This window comes from Canis aureus, chromosome 4 (genome assembly GCF_053574225.1).
Source record: "Canis aureus isolate CA01 chromosome 4, VMU_Caureus_v.1.0, whole genome shotgun sequence".
NCBI classification, from domain to species: Eukaryota; Metazoa; Chordata; class Mammalia; order Carnivora; family Canidae; genus Canis; species Canis aureus.
Genome location: NC_135614.1, coordinates 75,171,846 through 75,189,708, shown reverse-complemented (window position 1 = coordinate 75,189,708; position 17,863 = coordinate 75,171,846). Strand labels below are relative to the sequence as shown.

Below are 17,863 nucleotides of genomic sequence, written 5' to 3'. Positions count from 1 at the left end.
TTCTGGCATTGGCAAGAACTTGAGCTGGAGCATGGAAACATTTCGTTTTGCTTTTGTTTTTGTTCAGCTTAAAATTTGTGTTTTATTGTTTCCTCTTCATATTTTGTTAAATTCCTAAATGGTTATCATAAACTTTCTTTTCTTGTTTTTTAAAGAATTTATTTATTTATTTGAGAGAGAGAGAAAGAGCACACAAGCTGGGGAAGAGGTAGAGGAAGAGGGAGAAGGAGACTCCCTGCTGAGCAGTGAGACTGACGCAGGATCATGACCAGAGCCAAAGACAGATGCTTAACCAACTGAGCCACTCAGGCACCTCAATAAACTTTATTTTCAACATTCTTTCCTTTTGCTTTATTTTTAAAGAAAAGGAACATTGAAAATGGGAAGACTTTGAAGAAGAACAAAGAAGTAACTCTTGGCTTCTCTGTCCAATCTCCCTGACCCTGTGATTTCCACAAAGAAGAGAGGAAGAATGTTCCAGGTAGAGTGAACTATAGGATCAAAGAACTGACGTGCTTGGCATGAAAAGAACAGCAAGAGTAAAGCTCAAGGGATGCCTGGGTGGCTCAGTGGTTGAGTGTCTGCCTTTAGCTAAGGGTGTGATCCTGTAGTCTCCGGATCAAGTCCCACATTGGGCTCCCTGCATGGAGCCTGCTTTTCCCTCTGCCTATATCTCTGCCTCTCTGTGTGTCTCTCATGAATAAATAAATAAAGTCTTAAAAAAAAGAGTAAAGGTCAAAAAAGTGGTTTGGGGACTAATTGTGAAGGCCCTTGAATGTCATAATAGTTGGAAGTTTGAATTTTGTTCCATGGACAAAGGGAATCCTCAGAGGCGACAGGAGATGAAAGATGTGACCATATTTACTGTTTAGGTAAGTGACTCTGGTATCAGTGTTGAGAATGGATTGGGAAGGAGCCCAGAATACCAGTTAGGAGGTAGTTTAAATAGTTTAGAAGAGATGCTGATGACCCTATTAAGACAGTTTTGGGGGATGCCTGGCTGGCTCAGTGGTTGAGTGTCTGCCTTTGGCTTAGTGATCCCAGTTCAGGGACTGAGTCTCACATCAGGCTCCCTGAATGGAGCCTGCTTCTTCCGCTGCCTGTCTCTGCCTCTCTTTGTGTCTCTCATGAATAAATAAATAAAATCTTAAAAAAAAATTAAGGCCGTTTTGGTATAAATGGACTTACTGGAAAAACTATGTTGGAGAATGTATTCATGAGACTTAGTCATATGAAGAGCAAAAAGATAACTTAGAGGAAAATGATGCCCTAAATTGTGAGACTGAGATAAAAAAGTATCATTAATCCAGAAGGGGTTCATTGGAGGAGAGATATTCAGTGTGTTTTATGTCAACTATGCTGAATTTTGAGTGTTCTTGTGACATCCAAATGAAGGTGTCCAGACAGCTAGACTTTTGGGGTTGGGGCTCAGAAAGAAGGTTGAGACTAAAGGTGAATATTTGGAAGACATCAGTATAGTCAGGACAGGTGAAATTCCTGAAGCAAATGAAGTTATTTAGAGGAGGGAGTATAGCCTGGAAGAAGAGATGGCCCAAGACAGAGCCTTATAGTTGAGGAGCTGCCGGGAAAGAGCCTGAGAAGGAGCCATCTGAGACAGAAGGACCACATTGCAGAAGCCAAGGAAATCATATTCAAGAGGGAGCAGTTGTTTAGAAAAAACGTCCAGGGGCATGTGGGTGGCTCAGTTAAGCGTCTGCCTTTAGCTCAGGTCATGGTCCCAGGGTTCTGGGATTGAGCCCCAAGTCAGGATCCCTGCTCAGTGAGGAATCTGCTTCTCCCTCTCTCTCTGCCATTCTCCCTGCTTGTGCTCTTCCTCTCTCAAATAAATATATACATTTAAAAGAAAGAGAGAAAGAAAACACATTCAAAGGAAACATTAAGTGTTGGCCATAAGGAAGTCACTGATAGCCTTTTGAGAAAGCAGTTTCCAAGGAATGAAAGGCAAGAGTGAGATCCTAGTCGTTGAGACATGGACAGGAGCCAAAGAAGTAAAAGCACAAAATCTGCTCTTTGGAGATTCTGTAGTAGAGGGAAGAAGAGAAACGTAGCTTGAAGGGAAGAATTTCTATTTGCATAGTTCAAGTGCTCTTATGATCATTAGCTTACTTGATTCCCAACACAACTCAGGAGGTCGGAAGAGCATGTATCAATCAGTCTGGGACCAAAACGAGTTTTAAAAATCTGTTAGGAGGCTCATCCAAGGTCATCTAGAGCAAATAAGTGGTGGAAAGCTGAGTTTAGAACTCAGATCATTTGGCTCTCAATTCAGTGATCTTTCCACTTATCAAAACAGAGCATTTCTCAAGTGTTTGCTCTGTTTGGAAATTGGATACTGGAAAGCATTGAGCTCTTTGTTAAAAGGGTTTTGATCTTATCCAGGGCACAATGCAGAGCAACTCAAAGGTCTTATGCAAGGGAATGACATGTGTAAGCATGGAAGCATTGAGCTCCTTGTTAAAGGGGTTTTGATCTTATCCAGGGTGCCATGTGGAGCAACTGGAAGGTTTTGTGCAAGGGAATGGCATGTGTAAGTCAATGCCCACGGGAGACAAATTTGGCAGTGAGGTGTAGGATGTGTTAGTGGAACAGACACCTCAGGGGGTAGGCCACTAGAACATGGCATCGAACTGGACACAGCTCAAATAAACATCTAACTGCATGCTGAGAAAGTTGTTTTTCCCTTTTAATTCTGTGGATCCTGTTCTGTTTGTGTTAAGAAGAGGGTATGTTTGCTGGTAGTTTTTGACACCCTTCATATACTCTCTAATCTCCCTTTTGAACAAAGAAGGAACAAGCCTCAGACTGGGAACATGTGCCAGCAATTGTGTCTTGCTAGAACTGAATCACATTGCTCTGTGTTTGTTCTGTTTGAACGATTACTTTCCAGTAGAACAAGAAGTACTGCTTTCCCATTTATTATTATTATAGAAAGGTTACTATCAAATAAATCTAAATAAAACAAGTTAAGGAAAAAATATTAAGTCAGTTCTAAGACAAGTGGTACACACATATGGGAAAAAACCACTAGGAATGTGCATTTTAATGACTAAAGGTTGGAAAATTCTGGTCTTGGAGACTATTGCGATAGGAGTAATGAGGATTTAGTTCAGGGTAGGGTGATGAAAGTAGAATTTGAGAAGTAGGCTCTGATAGACATTTTAAGGGAGTTAAAAAAGTAGAGGACAAGGGGCACCTGGGTGGTTCGGTCAGTTCAGCGCTGCCTTTAGCTCAGATCAGGGTCCCGGGGTCTTGGGATTGAGCCTTGCATAAGTACCCTGCTCAGTGGGGAGTCTGCTTCTCCCTTGGCCCTTTGCCCTGCTTGCACTCTCTCTCACTCTCTTGCTTACTCTCTCTCTGAAATAAATAAATAAAATCTTAAAAAAAAAAAAAAAGGACAGTTACCTACCTGGGGTATTTTCTGCATCATTTCTTAGGATGCTTATAGCTACAGTAATAGATAATAAGCTTAAATCAAAAACATATACAAAAAGGCTGTGCAATACACAGAACTTATTATCTTATATAACCAAAAGCTCCAAGATGAGAATCTAGGATTGGTTAAGTCAGAGGCTCATTGACATTACTAAGGACTCAATTTCCTTCTACCTTCCAGCCCCAGCAAAGAAGCTTTGTCTACACGGCCCCAAAATGGCCAGCATGATTTGAGCATGGCCCATGATGATCGGTATAAGAAGACATGTCTTCTGGCGATAAAGAATGAAGGACAAAGAAACCTTCACCTGAAGGCACCTCCATGAAAATATTTTCCTTCAGGATTCGTTGTCCCAAAATATGTCACATGTCATGCACAAACCAATGGCTGACGGGGGGGAATTAAATCACCATAAGTAACCTAGAATAATTAGGATTTATTCTCTGAGCTAGGAATAAAGGTCTTTTTCTGAAGGAAGGGTTTCTTAAGATAATGGGGGTCTGGGAACCCATCTGACTGGTGGGCAGTCCACCGTGTCCTCTACAAATCATACCAATTATATAATCGAATTCCTTAAATTAACCCTTGAACATAAGTTGAAGCGTATGGTATGAAGCTTATGTTTTTTTATTTTTAAACAATTTATTTAGCTCTTCTGTCCCTGTGTTGGATTAAGGCAGACCGAAATACTTCCACTGCAAACGTAACATCTGGTTTAGTGATGCACATCGAGGGCGCGATGCGGAACGTCTGAGGAGACAAAGGAAAATACAACAACGGGTCATCGTAGAATCAAATACAACTTTGAGAAAGTGCACTAAGCCAAGAATCTAAAACCTTATTTTTCTGACATGTCTTTCACGTCCCCCCTGGGTTGGTCTCCTCCCTCCCCGATGCTGTACGCAGGCCGCGCACCCCCATCTCCTAACCATTCTGGTAGCACCTGGCTCTGCCCGCCTTCCTTTCCGGGCCCGCGCACCTCCTGGTCCTCCCCCTACCTTCACGGAGGTCTCCCTCCCGCACCCCTCTGGGCGCCCAGGGCAGCCTCCGCGTTCGCCAGGCACCTACCACCCTCTAGCTTCTCAGTTTCCAGAACCCTCCTCTGCCCTCTGCACCCAGTCCCCCCGCGGCCGCGCTGCGACCCTCCTCTGCCAGGAGCAGCCCGAGGCCGATGCCCACCGCGCCTGCCCTTTGCGCCAAATCGTCCGTCTCCTCCACCCCGCATTGGCCTGGGGGCTCGGCCCCACCGGGTCCTCCTCCCTTTCCCGCCCGCCGGCAGCGCCGGATGCTGGTGGCACGACGCGCGCCCCCGGCCCTCCGCCCCGCGCGCCCCCGGCCCTCCCCGCGCGCGTCCCCGGCCCTCCCCGCGCGCGTCCCCGACCCTCCCCGCGCGCGCCCCCGACCCTCCCCTCCCCGCGCGCGCCCCCGACCCTCCCCTCCCCGCGCGCGCCCCCGACCCTCCCCTCCCCGCGCGCGCCCCCGGCCCTCCTCCCCGCGCGCCCCCGACCCTCCCCCGCGCGCCCCCGACCCTTCCCCCCGCGCGCCCCCGGCCCTCCTCCCGCGCTTCCCGCGCCCCCACGTCCGTGCGCGCAGGTCCCGGGCCGGTCCCCGCCGAGGCTGCCCCCCCACCGCGGCCCGCGGGACGAGCTGGGGGCCCCGGGTGGGGGCTCGCCCACGCCCGCGTTTCCGGCTCTCGGTCTTCTGCGGGGCCTCGGCCCGCGTCCGTCCCGGGCGGGGTGGGGGGGCCTCAGCCCGCCGCCGCGGCTCCCAGCCTCTCCCCGGGTCAGGACGGCCTCGCCTCCCGCTGCTCAGGAGCCGTCCGCCAAGATCTTTCGAGAAACTCGTGCGCTCGCGCGCCCGGCCCCACGTGCCCGCCTGGAGGTGAGCGGCGCGCGGAGCCCTGGGCCCTGGAGCCCGCGTGGCGCCCCCTCCGGCTGCTCCGCGCCCCGCCCCTCCAACGCTCTGGGCCCCTTTGCCCCGACGGACTCCGGCGCCGTGGGTGCCCGTCCCGCAGCCGCCCCAGCCGCTCCGCGCCGCGCCCGCGGGCTTATTTCCACGCTCCCCTCGGGGCAGGGGCGCCCTGGGGCGCTTGAGCCCCCCCCCGCCGCCGGTGTCCCCGGGCCTTGCTGACCCTCCCCGCGGCGCCGCCCGGCCCTCGCACCCCCTCCGCCCGGAAACGCCCGGTGCGCGTCGGGCTGTCGCTGCGGTCCCCGCGGAGACCCCCTTCCCGGGAGGCGCCCCCGCGGCCCCCGACGGCGCACGGGACCTGGCCCGGCTCTCCCCTAGGGGCCACCTCGGGCTGCAGCAGCGGGGGTCGACCCGCCTCCGACGGGGCCTGCCGTCGCCCCGGAACCAAGGAGGACGGCGGCCGGGGCCTCCCCTCGGCCCTCCCGCCCCGCCCCGCGCGCCTGCCGCCCCGGCGTCCGCGCCCCTGCACGCGGCTGGGTTGGGCCCGCGCCGTCCGCACCCCTTCCCGGGCGCCCACGTTCCCTGCCCCCAGGCCCGAGGCCTCAGCTTTATCCTGGCCGCGCGGGGGACGGACCCAGAAACCAGGTCCTGGTGCCTCGGCCGACCAGCTGTGATCGGTGCCTTTTGTCCTTCGTCTGGAAGATTAGCATAATAATAGTCCTCTCCGACGGGGGGCGCCCCTGCCGAGGGTCCCCACCGCGCCCGGCGAGCATTAAGGTCCCGCCAGAACCCTGCCCGCCGCCAGCCTCTGCTTCGGCCGCGAGGGTGCTTGGAGCTCTTTGCACCCCGCCGCGCTCCTGCACGAGCTTTGAGCGTTTATCTCGCTGTGTAAGGCTCAGCCCGGCCAGGAGGCTCTTTCCTCCTCCTGTGATAGTCCTTCTTTACAGCCCTCCGTGAGCTCCTGCATTGCATGGTCATTGCTGTTGATGTGTCTTTCTTGCCTGCCAGCTCGGAGACCAGCTCGGAGACGGGAGGAGGGACGGGGTCTTATTTATCACTGTGACTTTATTTTTCATACGTATATTTAAAGATTTTATTTATTTATTAGAGAGGCCAGGCTCCGTGCAAGGAGCCCCCCGATGCGGGACTCGATCCCGGCACCCCAGGAGCACGCCCAGGGCCGAAGGCAGGCAGTAACCCGCTGAGCCACCCAGGGATCCCCCTCACTGTGACTTTAGCATCCAGCATAGCAACTGTTGCTTAGTGCTGACGGGCTTCCCAGATAACTAAGAAATAACTAAGCAAGTAAACAAGTGTTCGGGTGTTTGTAAGTTAAGGGATTTTTTTTTTTTTTAAGATTTTGTATATTTACTCATGAGACACGGGGGGGGGCGGGGGCAGAGACACAGGCAGAGGGAGAAGCAGGCTCCACGCAGGGAGCCCGACGTGGGACTCGATCCCGGGTCTCCAGGGTCAGGCCCTGGGCTGCAGGCGGCGCTAACCCACGAGCCCCCCGGGGCTGCCCAGTTACAGGATTTTTAGTCATTAATTCATATAGAAAAATAACTGTGACGGGGACTAGAAAGAACTCGCAGCGAATGTCCCAGCAGAAGTGTTCATCTGGTTTTGTTGGAGGCGGTTTGGGTTAGCCTGTCGCTTAACAGGGAAGAGTTACAGATACAAGTGGTGTCCCCTTGAACAGAAGTAGAGAGGGTCGGGGTCAAGAGGACAGGGAGAGGATCTACATCTGAATAGGAGAGACACTTCAGTCCCTGAATCTTCAGAAAAGGAAGAAGTGGAGTGGGGACACCGGAGTTCACGCAGAGATCTCACCTGAGAGCTTCCGCGCTCCCTGACAGGTAGGAGGCGAGTGTTGGCGCCACTGGAGTGTGGGGCAGGGATGGAGCAGGGAAAGCGGAAGAATGACATCGGGAAAGAGAGATGACAAAGGGGAGGAGCAGAAGACACCCGAAATCTCAGCTATCCCCGCTTCAGGGTGAGGGTCCTGCTGATGTGAGAGGTTTGGGCGAGGGCTTTAGGAGCAGCGCCCGCCCAACAGGGCAGGGCCACGCCAGGGCCACGCCAGGGCCACGCCAGGGCCACCCCAGGGCCACCCCTGCCTGGGGCTTGTCTGTGGCTTTCCCAGGAAGGAGCAGGGGAAGCTGGACTCTGCGTCTCCCAGCCTGAGGGTGAAGGGCACTGGGAGCGGCTGATTCTGAGTTCCCACCGGGGTGTCCTGCAGGGTCACCAGGACCCGCCAGCACTCTTGGGTCGCTCCTGGCCGCAGTGGCCTCTATGTCCCAGCAGGTTTACAGTCCCCAAAGTCAGAGCCTGAGGTTGAGTTAATTCATACGTGCGGCAAACTAGTCATTGCGAGACTGTGATGACTCTGCCGTGACCCGCACCGCGAGCCCCGTGGTTGTGGTTTGTACGTCCCTCCTGGTGCCTTGTTAGACGGTCCCCGAGAGCGGCGGGAACTCAACCACTCGAACACGGCGCCCTCTAGTGGCCCGCGGGCCTCACTGCACCCTCCTCTAGAAACCTGAGCATCAGGCCCGGAGGAAGAGACCAGAAGGGACAACAGGGAGACGCCCACCTAAAGGGATAGGAAAGGGCCGGCCTTTCTCTTACCTGAGCAAAAATGCCACCTTTGCCAATTAGAAGCCCCATGCGTTTGCAGTTGTCGTGGATTTCATTGACTTCTTCCCGGGGAAGAGGCTGGCGGCTCATCTGCAAATACATTTAATACATATTTCCTATTCAGGCTTGACTTGTTAAGGATGTTATTTCTAAGAGCGGGGGGGGGGGGGGGGGGGGGGAAGCAACTCAAACAACCAACACTCTTCCCTCCCTCTCAATCTCTCTCTCCTCACTGTAATTGAGTATAGCTATTAGAAAAATAAAGCTGTGAATTACTGGATGGAATTTTTTTGGGGGAGGTGGTGTTATTAAAAATACTTGTTTTTTATCCCAGTTCATCCCAAATTCCAAAAGAAAAAATGAAGTGGAATGCAGATAGCTGGTGAATCTTGGCTCTGCTAAGGGCAATCCTGGGAACTTGGTTCTTCCCTCGCCAAATGTGGAGCTGGCTTTATTGGTGTGGTAATTCTCAACTGTTCACTTTGTTTTGCTCACGTAGAGGGCTCATATCAAAGTCCAGGAAATGGCTCTTAAGTTACACAAGGGCTTGAACGATCCAGGCTTTCCCTGGGCCACTGCATGGCCTGGGCAGCTGGGGTGGCGCCGGCTGAACTCATCTCCCTGGCTTGTGGAATCTGCTCTTTCTCCCCCAAGACTTAATCCTCCAAGGTTGGGAAAAGTAAGCACTTTGGGGGGCCGGAGACTGTTTCAAATTATCAGGCATCTGAAGTTGGTCTCTCCCTGGGGTCCAGAGGTGTCAGTACCCCTTTGGTGGCCCTGGGCTGGGGGCTGGCGCCTATTCTGTGCGTCTCCTGTCGTCTGAGCCTGAGTACCAACGCCTCCCTCTGACTTAGTCATTTCACGTCTGACTGTGTGTCTGCATGACCTGGAAGCCTTTTCAAACTACAGACATTTGGGGCTCAGGCTCAGTGTATGGAATGAGAAGACTTGGGGCAGGCCAAGGCATCTGGATTTGTGAAATGCCTGGCAGATGCTTGCGTGGGAATTACTGGTGTGAACTTGTCTTGAGTACTCATCGCTGTCACCACCATGAGTTTCTCTTTTGTGGCATGGCTGTGGTGAGCATCAGTGTGGGTCTGGCTCTCTGGTTTCACATGCATAAGGCATGATCCGGGCTCCTGTCATCCTTATGAGGTGCAGGAGGGCTCCCTCCAGGGGGTCCCAGCTTTGTTCTTCTCAGGGCCTCTACCCACCTTCCCTCTAGGCTTCAATATCCATCCCTTGCACCCCCTAGTCTGCACTCCACCTCATGCCCCTTCATTCCTGCTTAGGTCTCAATGTCCCAGCACAGAGTAAGACTGGGCCTCCCAGAGATGTTTGCATTTTTGTCTGTCCTAAAGCCTTGAGATAAAGAAAATAATATTCAGACTTTCAGACTGCCAGGTAATGAGGACCTGGGATAGGGGACAAGACCAGGATCTTCTCACTGATCCTAAGATGTCATCACACATTCCTGCTTGCCTCTGAGGTTCTCATCTAGTAAAAAGGGAAGACTAAAATATGACAAAATAGTGGAGGTAGCTGTGAGAACCATAAAGTGGTCAAATGTAGTGTGGGAATAGCGAGAGGTCAGAGGGCACTCAGCACCCTGGAAGGGTTTCTCTAGGGGAGGTTGGGTTGGTGGGGCCTTGCTGGATAGTTAGGGTCTGGACAGGTGGACTTTGGCCTCACTTTGGACTGGGCCAGCACCCTCCCTGCTCCCTTGTCCATTTGATCATCCCCTGTCCTCAACTGCTGTGACTAACTGAACATTTTGTATGCGTTCCACAGAGAAAAGCAGTGCCGGAAACTCTGAGACACAGCCCCAGGACAGCTGCCCAGGCTCTGTGCTCAAGCCTATGTCCCAGCTGCTAGATAATCAAGTAGGCATGTTTGTAACCGAACCTCTTGGTGGGTGTGTAATGTTGCTTCATGTTTACCTTTTTTTTTTTTTTTGTAAATCTGCATTTAAATAATTATAAAAGTAACCCACCCATGGTTATTGAGAAAAAAGCCTTAAACTGAAATAGAGGTGCATAAAGGGAAATGGGAAAGTTTCTTCTCCTCCAATCTTAAGCCTAGGATTACCTCCCATTAATAATTTAATGTGAACCAGACACTTTTTCTATGTGTGCAAATACGTCTATATGCATATTTAAAAATAAATCATACTTTATAATGTTCTCCAATTTGCTTTTAACAATTTACAATATATCATGGACATGTTTCTATGTCATTGTATTTGTACCTCGTCTTCTTCAAGGTTACCCAGCATTTCATTGTTTGTTGATAATTTGTTTAATCATCTATTGCTGGATGTTTATGTTGTTTCTAATTTTTTTATGACTCTAAACAATGTCACAAACATTCCTGCTCATCTATATCTTTCAAACTTCTATGAGTATTTGTTTAGGACATATGTCTAGAAGTGGAATTGCTAGGTCAAAGTGCATACATTTAAAATGTTGAAAGATACAGACAAATTGCTGTCTAAAGGGCTGTACCAATTTATGTCCTCACCAACAGCAAAGGGGAATTTCAATTTTGGGTTATGGTGGACAGTGTTATAGTAAAGTTCTGAGGTGTTGTAATTATTTGAACATGGTCTGAAGGGTTGCAGGGACCTGAACTCAGTCAACAAACACTTTTGAAGTACTTACCATCTGCCTGATTCCTGGCCTCAAAAGTGTATAACTTATTTAGGAAAGTAAGCTATTTGTGCATGAAAACTGAACCAACAAATACAGAGTTTGAAAGATCTTTTCGAAGGAGCTTTTTAGGTAGTGGGTGCTGGAGGGATTCTCTGAGTCCTGGAGCCCTTGTCCAAGGGAAAAACAAAGGTAAGCTTTAGGAAGGAGGCGTGGTGAATAGTTGGATCTGGAAAAAGGCTAGGATTGCCTCAGGTAGATATAGACAGGAGAGTACCGCGGTCCACGGTTGGGGAAAAGTTTGAGTGGCATTGGAGGTAGGGAAATGAACCACATTGAGTGGACATTAGATGGAACTAAGGAATGGATGAGCTGGGGTGAAAATCTGGGTGGTGTGCCTTCAGAGCCCATGCTTAACACTCCCCAACGGCAGAGCTCAATCAATAGACACTATTTGATAGCCTGTTTTATTTTTTCCTATAATACAATTTGCACATCTTTCCCCTCAAACATATAATTATGCCACCGTGGGATGGATGTACCATAATTTAGCTTGTACTGTACCAATGGCCATGTGGGAGGATGCTGGTGTTTTACCATGACAGATGAAGTCCTGATGAACATTCGTGTGTCTCTGAGCACGGAGAAGCTGGACCAGTGGGAAAGAGAGGAACCCCTCCCTTCTCTGTGGAGTCTGGACTTGGGAGTGTAGATATCTTTGGGGGGAGCTCCTGGGCTGGGGACTAGGATGGAATCTTCTGAGCCTTATAACAGCCCTTGCCTTGGCCACAAGCTGAAGAGAAGTATGTTGTGGCCTGTGAGCCAGAGGGCCTAGTCTCATGTTACTCTTATTTTGCTATTGTCTCCCCTTAGCTTTTTTTTCCCCCCTTAGCTTTAAAATCTTAAACATTCCAGTTTTGTATTGGCTCTGCTGTGTGGCATCAATGGAAGAGTCTTATACCCATGGTCTGGTCTGAGTCCTAAAATTATTGAGCATCAACTTTCCAAAAGTAGGATGCTGTAAGAAGCCACTTAGGAGAAAGCTGGGCAAGAGCTAAGGGGAAGGAGTTAGTTTGACTCTTCGCTCTGGTGCCAAGATTCTCCCCCTATGACTCCCCTCAGCAGGTCTGGGCTTTGCTTTTACAGAGGGGAGGGACATGGGTTGCAGAGGCAAAGAAAGGATCAGCAGGATTTGGCACTAGAAATAAGAGATAGAAGGTTATTTTCTCATCTGGACACTGGGTAACTGGGAGAACAGTGGAGGGTGAGAAACAGAAACAGTGAACTTAAAGGAATAACTGGTTTGGGGGAAAATGCTAAGTCCAATTGTTGTCATATTGAGTGTGAGTCACGGTGGGAAATGTCATCCGAAAGTCACACCCTGCCTAGTTACTTGGGAGACTGAAAAATATTCACAAACAGACAAACACAAAATCCTGTAGATCCTAACGTCCTCATCCCAAACCATGATCACAACTCTCTCCTGGCCTTCTTCCTTACTTCCCCAAGCTCTCTGGGCCACCTGCCGCTCCCCAAATAACTTCCTCCCTTCCCCATATGTCTAATTCTAAATATTTAGTCATCACCAATGTTCTTTGCCTAGAGCGGCAGGAAAAATATCAGCTCCCTGTTCCAAACGCCCTCCCTCCCTCCTCTAAAACTCTTGATGACCTGCTGGCGTTTTGCACTCCCCGTGTACCTCGGATGGGCTTTGCTGAGCCTCGCTGGCCTTGTGTGCTCTCTCCCTGAGAATGTATGAAGTGACCTTGTGGCTCATGCTTTCCACTTTAACTCTTGCTGTCCCCAGGAAGTCACAGAGAGCACGGCATATCCGAACCTACCTTATCTTTCACCATTTCTATTCCTATCATGAGGCCTTTGCCTCGCACATCTCCGACAATCTCAAATTCATCCCGCAGCTCCGCAAACTTCTGTAGCATGTAGGTGCCAACTTCTTGACTGTTTTCCTGTAGATTTTCTTCTTTAATCACCTGTTTAGAGAAAGTCTCAAATGGCCTTGCATTAAAAAAAAAAAAAGTTCTAATATTGACTGAGAAACACAGAGGTAAATGTGTATGGCCTTTTTTTTACAGAAACTTGACCAGACAAATGGAAACCAAAGTCTGATGTGATTATGCTCTGTACTACAAGAAGATTTGCTGTAAGGAGAAAAAGAGTCTTGGTATAGGGGATACTTTCTCCAGACCCTCCTGATCTTCAGGGATGGTTAAAAATTTAGGAAAGAATGAAAGGCATGTCTCAATGCAGCCTGTAACACAGATGCCATAATCCTGAGGTTCATTATTGCCAAGGCTTTGCTGAAAAGTAGGATACAGCGGTGAAGAAGACAAATGTCCTGAACAAAGACCTGTCGTAGATTATGGCCCTACTGGGACCTTACTGACCTAAGTTTAGCAGCCCCCAGCCAGACACAGACTGTCGTTGGCCGAGTGTCCCACCACAGGGCCTCGACCTAACGAGCTGAGCGAAGCCCTGTGTGGGCCCAGGGCCAGGGCCCTGAGGATACAAAAAAATTTTCACCTACTTCCACTCATGGTAGAGACTTGTGATTCTTGACTGACTACGCACAATATACTACATTTATATTTAGCTGATAATAATTGCATGACTTCATGACTTAAGACCTATTCATTCTCCTAAGTCCTCTCTATGTGGTTGAGGTGACATAATGGCAATGTCAACAAAATGAAGTAAATGACACATTCCTACCTGTGCTTTTCATATTGCTATTTTATCATATTTATCATACTTTTTAAGTAACAAGGGAAGCTTTTACTTATTTTTATTTAAAGATACTTAACATTTTTTGAGTAGGTGAATCACGTGCCTCATCCAAAAATCAGAATATATGAAAGTGGTACAGTAGAAGGATCCTCGCTGATCCTTGTCCCCCAGCTGCCGAGTTTTCCTCCCCACAGATGACCACAGTGAGTCGTTTCTTGGGCATTCTTCTAGGGATACCCTATACTTACTTACTTAAGCAAATGCTATTATGCACATTAGCAAGGACATTTCACAGAGGACACACCAGGAAAATTCAGCAAGTGGGGCTGAGCAACAGCTGAATTCCCTCATTGGTCCCACTGAACTCAGATTCTCTTTATGACTGTGCAACAAAAGGAAGGAAGACTGTCAAGGACAGGGTGAAAATTAACCTGAATTCAAGACAACAGTTGGTGACTATCCATCACATACCACTCAAATAAAAAAGAAATTTCAGTGCTACCAGCTAGCGGCTTCTTCTTATATTTCCCTTGCATATGAACTTTATTATATATTATTCTATTATATAAAATATATATTTATTATACATAATACTTCAAGCACCCAGAGTAGATCTTAAAATGGGTGAAGGGGCACAATAATGACTGGAAATCTGACTTAAATTTGTGGACTGGTATTACCTCTTCACTTTAATAATGTAATTGACAGAGGCTGGATAACATGTGTGTGGTTTTGAAGTAATTTTGTGAAATGAGGGATGTTAACGAGGCTGCCAGAACATACCTCAAGAACCGCTGACCCAATGGCACAGGCTATGGGGTTCCCTCCAAAGGTGTTGAAGTGAAGAACGGATTTAGCCAGAGAGTTGGCAATCTCTAGGGAGAGAAAATAAAAGGTGGATAAAGAGTGAGACATTCCTGTCATCTCCTCTCACACCATTCCAATTATATTTACTTTTGTCTTGTATTAATAATATATTTCATGGCATCATAGCCAATCCATTCTTCATTCACCAGGCAGTGGATTTTTTTTTTAAAGATTTTATTTATTTATTCATGAGAGACACAGAGAAAGAGAGAGGGAGGCAGAGACACAGGCAGAGGGAGAAGCAGGCTCCATGCAGGGAGCCCGACGTGGGATTCAATCCCGAGTCTCTAGGATCAGGCCCTGGGCTGAAGGTGGCACTAAACCGCTGAGCCACCCAGGTTGTCCGATAGTGGATGTTAGGGATGGAATTACATGTGTGTCTCCCCACCCTGTGACCCTCCTTTAGATGTCGAAGCCCTATTCCTGAATGTGAACAGATTTGGAGATGATACCTTTAGGGGAGTAATTAGGGTTAAATGAAGTCTCAAGGATGGGGCCCTTATAGGACTGGTATCATCCTAAGAAGAAAAAGAGACATCAGAGCTCTCTCTTTCTGTCTGGGGAAAAGGACATAGAAGGACACCAAGAAGTTGGCCATCTGCAAGAGATATCTCACAAGAAACTAATTTTGCTGGCACCTTGACCAGGTTTGAGACTTCGAGGTTCGAGAACTATGAAAAAAATAAATATTTGCTGCTTAAGCCTCCCAGCGTGTGGTGTCTTGTTATGGTAGCCCTAGCTGACTCATCTACTCAGCCAGTGGATATGGAAAAATTACTTACTCAATGAGAAGTATAATAACACAATCTTCCAATTTTGTGAATTGAAAAGTACCTTAACATTTGATTTACGGGAATTTACATGGACCTTCATTAGTTAACCTTTTTTTCTGTATTATACTCTTGGGACTAAGAAGGAGATACTTAAAAAAAGATTGCATGAAGGATTTAGTAACATAATTTCTGGATTTTTTTCAGGGTGAGCATATATTTGGTTCATAATATTTCGCTTTCTGCATCCACATTTTAGTACCTGTAACAGGTAGAAGCTTAGCATGTCTGACTCCAAATTGCTTCATTTTCTCTTGTTGCTGTGACCTATAGCTTGGAAACATCTGCTTTGCCCTGTATGTAGGCATGTTAATCTTTGAAGGAATTTTGCTTACAGCAGAGATTTGCAAAGACTTGTTTTTTTTTTTTTAACCCGAAACCTGCATCACTTAAGGAGATAAGGAAGTACAGACAGAAATGCTGATGCTATGTTTAAGATTTATTGGAAGGACATGACCAGATTCCCATAGGCAAAGAGCGACCATGACCAAAGACAAAGAAGCTATGAGACCTTTCTCAGGGGTCCATAGACATTGGTCACCTTTGCAGCCAACTCCCTTGTGCTTCTCCCTTTTGCTAACAAACAAGGAGTTTGGACTTCCTGCCCAGGAGAGATGATTCTTTAGGACAATTGTCCCGCATCTCCTTGGTTTGTTGGCTTTCCTTGCCCCAACATCTCGCCTCTCAAATTATTGACCTGTCATGAGGCAAGCAGAAGGAGCTTGGACTCTGTATTACTTTATTCATTCAATAAAAATACTGAACTATCAGAACACTTAATTATCCTTTAGTACCTCGGAAGTGTGCTTACTATTGGTGGGAAGAGCAAAATAATTTAAAGACTTTTAACGATAAATGGTTCATAAAAATAATTTTCCATAAAACCTCACTAAAATTTAAAATAGGGTTTGGTCTTATGTTCATTTTGTAGAATATTCTGGCTAAGTGAGATATATTTATTCAGTTGTTTTGTTGATGAGATGGAAGCAGAAAACTGTCACTCTGAGCCTTGAGTTTATAACATATTAGAACAGTAAGACCAAATAAGAGTCTCCTTCAGAATAGGATTCCCTGGAAATTTCACACTTAGCTTCAGGTTGGTTAAAAAGGATCTCTTGTGTGGGTTTTGTTTTTGTGGCACGATTTCCTATACCTTGTTGGAGTGTGAGAACCCTGCATTTCGTTGTGGGGGTGGGAGAATTAGTCTCCCTACAGCAAGAGCAGAAAGGGCTGGCTTTCTTCCATCTCTTCTACCATATGGCAGACTGTTTCTTTTCATTATTGCTTAGGAAATGCATGTATAGTTCCCAGCACTGTCTTCAACCCACACAAGTTCCCAAACATCTGTTTTCTACCATCACTGATGCGGGAGGCCCAGAAACAAATGCAACCTGCCCGTAGGCCCTACCTGGAGTTGTCACAACTGCTGCCATGGGAAAGCCATTCCCAATCCCTTTAGCCATGGTGACAATGTCTGGGAGGATGCCATGGGTTTGGAAGCCCCAGAAGTGAGAGCCTAGCCTTCCAAATCCTGTCTGCACCTGATGGAACACAAATCCAAAATCATTGGAAACCTTTCAAGAAATGCTGGCTTTTCCGACTCTGATCACTTCTTTTCCTCTTCAATATCATCATTGCCAGCCATCATCATCACCATCTTTATATGACCATGGACATGGCCCTTAATCTGTGTCTGAGCTTTTAGTTACCAGAAACCATGTGCTACTAACTTTATGGGATTTTGGGTATCTTTCTGAAGTCCTCTGAACCTGTTAACTCTGTTAAGTAGAAATAGTACTAGTGGTACATCACAGGACTGCTATGAAAGTCATATAAATAGTGCATGTGTAAAGGAACATTCTGGTTAGCAATGCTTAATAGGATCTCCAGTGTGTAAGGCAGCAGGGAAGAAACCACCTCTGCCCTGCTGGATGAAGCAGGAGTTATAGTGAGTGGATTGGGGCTGGTATGGTTGCCACGTGGTCCACATAGGCTCGTCATTCTCTTCCCTGCGATCTCCTTTCTTTCCTGAGAATCTTGGACTTTCAGGTTCGAGAACTATGAAGATGACCCAGTTAAACCAGTTAAATTAGGATTGGACCAAGTTAACTTTGGTTTATTTGTGCATGCTTTTTTCCCTCTTTCTAGAAGACCCTCTCCCTGATTCTTTATCTCATTAACTCCTCTTGTCCTTCAAAGCATAGCCTCATCATCACTTGTTCTAAGATTTTCCTGAGCCCTCGTAGAGCTCCCCCTCAAGGCACCTAGGCATGCTGTCATCTGAACTTCTCACCTTGGACTACTGTCACCACTGTATGTATCTGATGACAGGGGCTGTATCTTATTCCTCTCTTTCTCCACAACACCTGGCAGAGTGCCTGATAAAAGTCAGTACTTAGTACGTAGAATGAATACAGAAGTAGCAGAAGTGCCTAACTGAATAAAGCCACATAGACATTCCCTGCAAATTTCTGCCAGAGCCTTTCTGGTAAAGTTTCCTTGAAATAATAACAATGGGACATACCTTATAGAATTGTTATTACATGCACCTTACAGATCTAGCAGTTCTTATCTTCACTTGGTCATTAGGACAATCCTTCTTAAGATCACCCTATGTTAGGTAGTTTCTAATTATGTCCTTGAAAGTGATAAAACCAGGGTACCTGGGTGGCTCAGTCGGTTGGCAAGCTGACTCCTGGTTTTGGCTGGAGTCGTGATCTCAGGGTCCTGGGATTGAGCCCTGAATGGGGCTCTGTGCTCAGCAGGGAGTT

General features: G+C 47.8%; 2 protein-coding genes across 15 annotated transcripts in view; one reads left to right on the top strand and one right to left on the bottom strand.

The window, feature by feature from the left end:
• Positions 1–3,927, top strand: part of DNAJC21 (DnaJ heat shock protein family (Hsp40) member C21) — a 44,117-nt gene extending 40,190 nt beyond the window's left edge. For 10 of the 13 annotated variants that reach the window (XR_013378649.1, XR_013378648.1, XR_013378645.1 and 7 more), the window contains 2 exons: positions 364–481; positions 3,635–3,927. The gene's annotated coding sequence lies outside the window, so the exon portion shown is untranslated. The remainder of the gene's footprint in view (positions 1–363; positions 482–3,634) is intronic. The other 3 variants (XR_013378651.1, XR_013378646.1, XR_013378643.1) reach the window with 1 other exon arrangement.
• Positions 3,928–4,063: 136 nt separating this feature from the next.
• AGXT2 (alanine--glyoxylate aminotransferase 2) overlaps positions 4,064–17,863 on the bottom strand; it is a 35,499-nt gene continuing 21,699 nt past the window's right edge. For both annotated transcript variants that reach the window (XM_077896255.1, XM_077896256.1), the window contains exons 10-14: positions 16,501–16,633; positions 14,179–14,270; positions 12,492–12,641; positions 7,994–8,092; positions 4,064–4,204 (exon numbers count right to left, since the gene is read on the bottom strand). In XM_077896255.1, coding sequence (XP_077752381.1) covers positions 4,097–4,204; positions 7,994–8,092; positions 12,492–12,641; positions 14,179–14,270; positions 16,501–16,633 — 582 coding nt within the window. In that variant the 3' untranslated portion in view covers positions 4,064–4,096. The remainder of the gene's footprint in view (positions 4,205–7,993; positions 8,093–12,491; positions 12,642–14,178; positions 14,271–16,500; positions 16,634–17,863) is intronic.